This window comes from Arachis ipaensis, chromosome B10, assembly GCF_059453495.1.
Source record: "Arachis ipaensis isolate K30076 ecotype BB chromosome B10, ASM5945349v1, whole genome shotgun sequence".
Lineage (NCBI taxonomy): Eukaryota > Viridiplantae > Streptophyta > Magnoliopsida > Fabales > Fabaceae > Arachis > Arachis ipaensis.
Genome location: NC_142435.1, coordinates 147,281,894 through 147,288,546, shown reverse-complemented (window position 1 = coordinate 147,288,546; position 6,653 = coordinate 147,281,894). Strand labels below are relative to the sequence as shown.

The 6,653-nt window shown below is 33.6% G+C and overlaps 1 protein-coding gene across 1 annotated transcript; it reads right to left on the bottom strand.

Moving 5' to 3' along the window:
• Positions 1-465: 465 nt before the first annotated feature.
• Positions 466-2,747, bottom strand: LOC107624554 (protein VAPYRIN-like). Its single transcript, XM_016327054.3, has one exon. The coding sequence runs from the start codon at positions 2,440-2,442 to the stop codon at positions 823-825; it is 1,620 nt and encodes a 539-aa protein (XP_016182540.1). The 5' UTR covers positions 2,443-2,747; the 3' UTR covers positions 466-822.
• Positions 2,748-6,653: the final 3,906 nt, after the last annotated feature.

Sequence of the window (6,653 nt, the reverse complement as noted above, 5' to 3'; positions counted from 1 at the left end):
TATAATAAGGGTAATGTAGTCATTTTTTATAAAAAAAAATAATATTAATTTAGATCAGTTCAAGATTTGATTTACTATTTTTTCGGTTAAATCAATTTATTTAGCCTAATTTTAACAAAAATAACATAATTTAATCAATTATATATACTAAATTTTAATTACTAAAAAATATCTTTAAAAAAAGACGTTTTAGGCGTATTTATATTATCTGAGTAGCTCCCCTTTATTTTTGGCAATATTAACATCAATGTTTGATACCTATGCCATTGTATACGAATGGATGGTCCAAGCTAAGCCCGAATGCAAAAATCTTCTCAAGAGTATGAAAAATAATTAGAGTAGTGCTAGGGAGCCAATGGCCTAAGTGTACAATATGTACAATGGGCTAAATCGGTTTATGAATTAAATGAACATCACTTATACTATGCAGAATAACCATCCGGATAACCATCCGGATACCAAGGATAATAAACATCTCATGTTATAAAAAGTTAATTTTGGGTTCACCAAAGTTCAAACTCTTGACCTTCCGCATCTGGAACTCTTATACCATATCCTGAAACCACTCATCCCAAAAGCATAACCTGACAGGATAACGTAACACTAATAATGATATCTCTAATACTTTCTAAATTGGCTCCCTAGACTTTCTCAAATAATTAACATCAGAAAACAACATTCTTAACAAATCTACAGTTCCCATTCAACAACTTAAGAATTACACCAGCCAAAAGCCTCAAATCATCTCCAATAATAATTCTTCTCATTATAATCAATTTCAAAACGAGCTTATAGCTATAGCTAGCTAGCTTTAGAGTTTAATTAGAGCACAGCCAGAGGCGTTGAAGAACGATCAAAGTTATTATTATTACCCCGTACCACTCTGCTCCTAGAGATCTTTTTCTTCTTCATCAACAAACTTCCATCTTCCATGTTTTTCCCAAAAGGAATTACAGCAGGCGCTGCTATCTGATTCAAATTGTTATCTCTCGTAGCGCCTCCATTAACAAGAATCCTTGTGATCCCTACATAGTGTAACGACTCCGCTATTTGCAGAGCAGTTACACCTTTGCTGGTTCTTCCTTCCACGTCAGCACCTTTCTTCACCAGAAACTCCGTGACGTCAGCATGACCCGACTCAGCAGCGCAATGCAACGCAGTGTAACCGTCTTCGTCCTTCGCATCAACATCGATCCCTTTTTCCACCAAAACACGAACCGCATCCATTCTCCCTTTAAACGATGCTCTGTGAAGTGCTGTCCATCCGTGTTGATCCCTTCCATTGATCGATGCGCCACTTTCTAGAAGCTTCTGGATTGTTCTAACCTCGCCTTTTCTCGCTGCCACGCACAAGTTATCACCCAACCGAAGCGCGTCGAAGAGACGCGCGTGTCCGTTCTCAGCTGCCACGTCATACGCGGTCTTGCCCTGTAGATTTCTCACGTCTTTGTTCGCGCCTTTTTGCAATAAGAGCTTCACCATGTGATCGTCACCCGTGGATGCCGCTATGTGCAAAGGAGTGTCACCTTCCCGCGTGTTTCTAACGTCCGTTCTTGCGCCGTTTGCCAGAAGGAGCCTAGCGCAATCCCTTCTTCGCTCTTCCACGGCGAGATGTAACGCCGTGTTGCCATCTCTTGTGAGTGCGTCCACCTTGGCACCTTTGAGAAGGAGAAGCCTTAGAACCTCCACGTGTCCCGCTCTAGCTGCGTAATGAATCGGTCCGAACACAGATGATTCGGATCGTTCTGGGTTGGCCCTGTGGGCCAGCAGAAGCTCCACAATCAAGGCTTCGCCCGAAGAGGACGCGGACTCGAGTGGGGTCGACCCAGAACGACTCGAAGCTTCTATGTCCGGCTCGAATTCAAGAAGCAGCTGAACAAGATCAGCTCGTCGTTGCGAAATCGTGAGGTGTAGCAACGATTGTCCTTGTGAATCAACGGAATCCACAGGCTTCCATGAGGGGTCACTCTTTTCTAGTACCTCTCTGATTTGGTCCATTGAACCATCGGAAACAAGCTGAGCTAGGATCTGAGACCCAACGAACATGATCTTGATTCCACTATCTACAAAGACTTGCTTCTTCTTGGTGGTGAACCAGTCAGTGGGAACAGCATCGTACATGGAGGAAGGTTCTTTGATGGTTGCGCCGGGGACGACGACGCTGTGGAGAAGGAAGGAATCATCTGTGTGAGGGAAAGAATGTGGAAGATTGGAACCCGGAGGAAGGTAGTAGAAAATCTCAACCGTTACGGTGCCTAACGGTGATATGACACCGGTTTGTGGCTTGACGGCGTAACGAGTCCTAATGAGTGGCTGAAGCCTGAAAGCCACCGGCATAGTGTACATGACGTTTCTCAAGGTGATCTTGCCTTGACATTTTTGACCAGGTTCAACTCTTATTGGGACTATGTTTGAGGGGTCTAATCTTATTAATCTATCCATCTTTACTTACTTGGAAGAGTGTTGAGAAAAATGAAAGGAAGTGAAGAAGGTGAAGTTTGAAGGGGGTATTATTAGAGATTGGGGGATGCACAAGGGGCCGGCTATGTTTTAAGAATGTGCCAAGTGGTGGGTGAAAAAATCAATGATGACTTGTTCTATTCGGCGTCTTAACTGTCAATAACTCAATGCAGTTATATACTATTCCTTGGCTTCTCTCTAAACAATACTATATAAGCTTTGGGGGCTACCTTTATTTTAAGCAGTCAACATTTGAGCCAATATTTAAGTATAAAAAACACCTTTCAAACTTTTATTTGAAATTTAATTAAAATAAAGATTCTAAATCTAAATTCAACAAAAATTTATTTCTAATAAATTTTATATTAGATTTATTTTACAATTGATTATAATGTTAACTGAAATTAATTATTATAATATTAATTTTTTTTTAAATTACTCTTATAAAATACTTTTTATTTCTACGGGTGAGGGATTAAATTTCTACTACTTAATTGAGAGACTTAACAAATTAAAGTAACAGCTCGATGCACATATTTTTTATATATCAACAACATAGTAGACATAAAAAAAAAACCTATATAGCAATTATTCTAGAATCCGTCTTATATCAACAAGAAAAAAAAAATATGATTAAATAAAGAGTTAAAGACATAATAATTAAATGATAAAAAAATATAGCCAAATTTAGTTAAATTATCAATATACATATTTGTGTTATTAAATTTTTAAATAAAATTTCGATCCGTAACAGATTAATTCTTAGTTTGATAGGCTAAAAAATGCTGTCGATAACTAAAAAAAATTCTTATTTAAACATCTTAATACTTTAAAATTCTCATCTTAATTATGTAAATAGATTAAAAAAATCATTAATTAATATTTTGTGTTTATTTTTTTTGTCATTTCTTATGTTTGCTAATCGAATTAATTATTGTTGCTTATATTTTATAAAAGCAATTATTTGTTACTAAAAAAATTTAAATATAGAATAATTACCGTATTTCACTATTTGGAATGGAGAAGTCTACAAGTGGAAGGATTATTGTAAGAGAAATATCACGGATCAGCAATTTTTGTGATTTTTAGCCATCAAATAGTCATTAATGATGGTTTTAATGGTGTAAGATTGGTGTGAGATTTTAGAGCAATGTTAGGGGGCCAGCAACTTTTGTGATTGGTAGCCATCAAATAGCCATCAATGATGATCTAATGGTGTGAGATTTCATCCAATGACTCACCTTTTTCTGCTGGCTACATGCTGGCCAAAAATCAACAAAACTGCTGGCCCCTAAACTTTTCCGAGATTTTATTCAATAGCTCACTTTTCTTTGCTGGTTACATGTTAACCAGAATTTAACAAAGTTGCTGGCTTCTAGACTTTTCCATTATTGTAATTCAATATGTCTATTTCCTTCTGCTGCGCGTCACTTTCAGTGTTTTGGTTTACGACTATTTTGCAAACAAAGAGCCAAATTTTGTTGTTGAATTAGACGTAATTTATGAGGAGCCGTTAATTTTGGTGATAATAATAACATATCATTAAAAATGGGACCATGATGTAGTGTGAAAATTCAGATTCTTTTGAGATGCTTGCCTTTTCTCTCATTGTTTTCTATGAATCATTCATTCCTTAACTAGTACGAATAGGTACATCAGGTGGATATAATCATATAATATTTGGTTTGGCAATGTGGGAAAACATTCCACTGCGACCAACAAGAAGCATTAACGTTTTGTGTTGCCAAGTCTGAGTACGCAAGAAACATGATTCGTTTACTTGGCCAAACCATAGTATGGACATAAACAAATGGATACTCTTATTTCCTTTTTGCTTAGCACTATTAGTTTTTTTATTTCATGTTTGATTTGATGCGCCAAGTACACTGAAATGTGAAATTCGTTAGTTATAATTATTGGCACAACCAACTTGGGATAGTTGAATAGTAAGCTCACTCATTCGTTTAAGTAAGTGTCGGGAGTTTGAATATCGTCTTGTGCATGCAGCAATCCATTAGTGAGTGACAAATCTTTAGATGAAGTTTAGATCCGCAACGAATTAATCTTTACTATGTCGGACTGAGAGATACTTTAGAATATATATAAAGAGATATTTTTAAAACTTAAAATTTTCTGTTTATTTTAATGTTTTTAATGAGATTATTTCTTTGCTTAATGATAATTCAAAAGAAATTTTTGTTAGGACGAAAATAATAAATATAGAAAGTTTAGGGACTAACATTTTTATTAAAATTTGGTCAGTACTTAACCATCAAAAGAAAAATGAGTAATCATATTCATTAGATGTCATCTCACATCATTAAAAATATTGATAATGATTAATTGATGATTACACATCACAAATTATGCGCCTAAAACTCTTCAAATAAATATACTAAAAGAAACTAATTCAAACATGCAAAAGTATTAGGCAGAACACGCACAGCCATTTGCCTCAAGTGCAAGATGAGAATCAGTTCTTACTTTGGTGTTTGGCAATAGTAGTAGAAGACAAGTAGAAAGAAGAAGAACATTTAAATAATAAGAATAATTGTGTATGAAACGTTCAAGACTACATGTGGACTCACCTGAATTCAGCTATTGTGCATTAGTGCATAGTTGAAATTAAGAGTCCCCTTTATGGCATTTGAGCTTACTTTAGGAGAATAGCATGTGGCAGAATATAACAAATAGGCGGCCACTCACATACCCACGCTATAAACGTCTTTTTTTACGGACGATGAGGTGGATAAACTAGTTGACCGACATGTGTCTATTGTTCATTAATTAATTAATACAGCAGCTAAGTTATTTTTGAAAAATCGGTTAATAAAAAATATACGATTTTAAATGAACCAAAGATTTTTTTCTGTTTAACCAAAAAATGAACAGCAATTTAGTAAACCGGTTAATTTTTGTGGGCTTCTTTATTTTTTTATTTACTTTTGAATTTTGGACTTTATAATATCCAAACAATAAATTTGAGTTAGACTCTTATAATTTGAGTTCTTCTATTGCTTTAGTATTTTTAATTTATTTTTAAATGTAATTAAAAGTTTTAAAATAGTAAATTAACTAATTAAGTATCATAGATTAATAGATAAAATGAAAGTAAAAAATAAATTAATTCAACAAAAAAAATATGCTAAATTTATTATGTTCTAGTCTATTATCCATTTAACTTCTAATAAAATAAATAAGGTTATTGTTATTTGGGAAAAAAATTTTAAATATAATGCAATTTATTTAAAAAAATTAGAGAGATAAAAATCTTAATCAGAACCAAGTCTAAATTAAAAGCATATAAATGTGGACGAAGTTAGGTTCGATAGTGTTCATATTTATAAAATATTTGATTGTTTTTGTAATTAATTATTGTTATATATATATACCTTTATAATATTCTTTTTTTTATAGAAATATATATTTTTTTTTAATTTGGTATGCATGATGAGATGTAAATTTGGATGATCTTGAATAAAAAATGAAATAAGAATTAAGCTGAATTTTTAATCTTTAATATGTTAACAATATTTATGTTTTAGTCTATTTTATTTTATATTTAGATACAATTATATATTTATTTAATTTTTTAGTTGATTAAAAAGATAATCACACAAGTGTATTTTTTGTCTAGAAAATATATTAAGAATCAAATACTATTAAGCAAATCAATTATAGAATTAGTTTTTTGAAGCATCAGATTGAATTGAACATCTAATTTATGCACAATAGTTTATAGAACTTAATTAAGAGTCAAATTTGTCTTTTCTCTAATATTAGTTTCCAGACCTTTATGGACAGCCTAGAACCATTTTTTTTAAGTTATTGACTTCATTCCACACTCCTAATCCAAAATAAGCAAGCTCCCTTCATGTGTAAAACAATTAGCAATGATTGACGGATTAGGGAGGAATCACTACAACACACCCCTATATACAAAATAAGAGCGACGACACACTAGTCGTCTGCCAGCAGAAGCAACGCATCCTCCACGATTAACGGTGCACGAGAGAGCCGTCTATCGTGATTACGCCACACGCAATCTTCTCCTCTTTTTCTTATCCAATGACCATTACTGTTGTCGTTCACCTCTTCTCAGACCTATTCTTACTTGTGTCTGTTTCAATTTTTCTTCTACTTGATTGCTTTAATTATGTGTATTTTCTTCTACTGCTTTTTTAAGATTGATG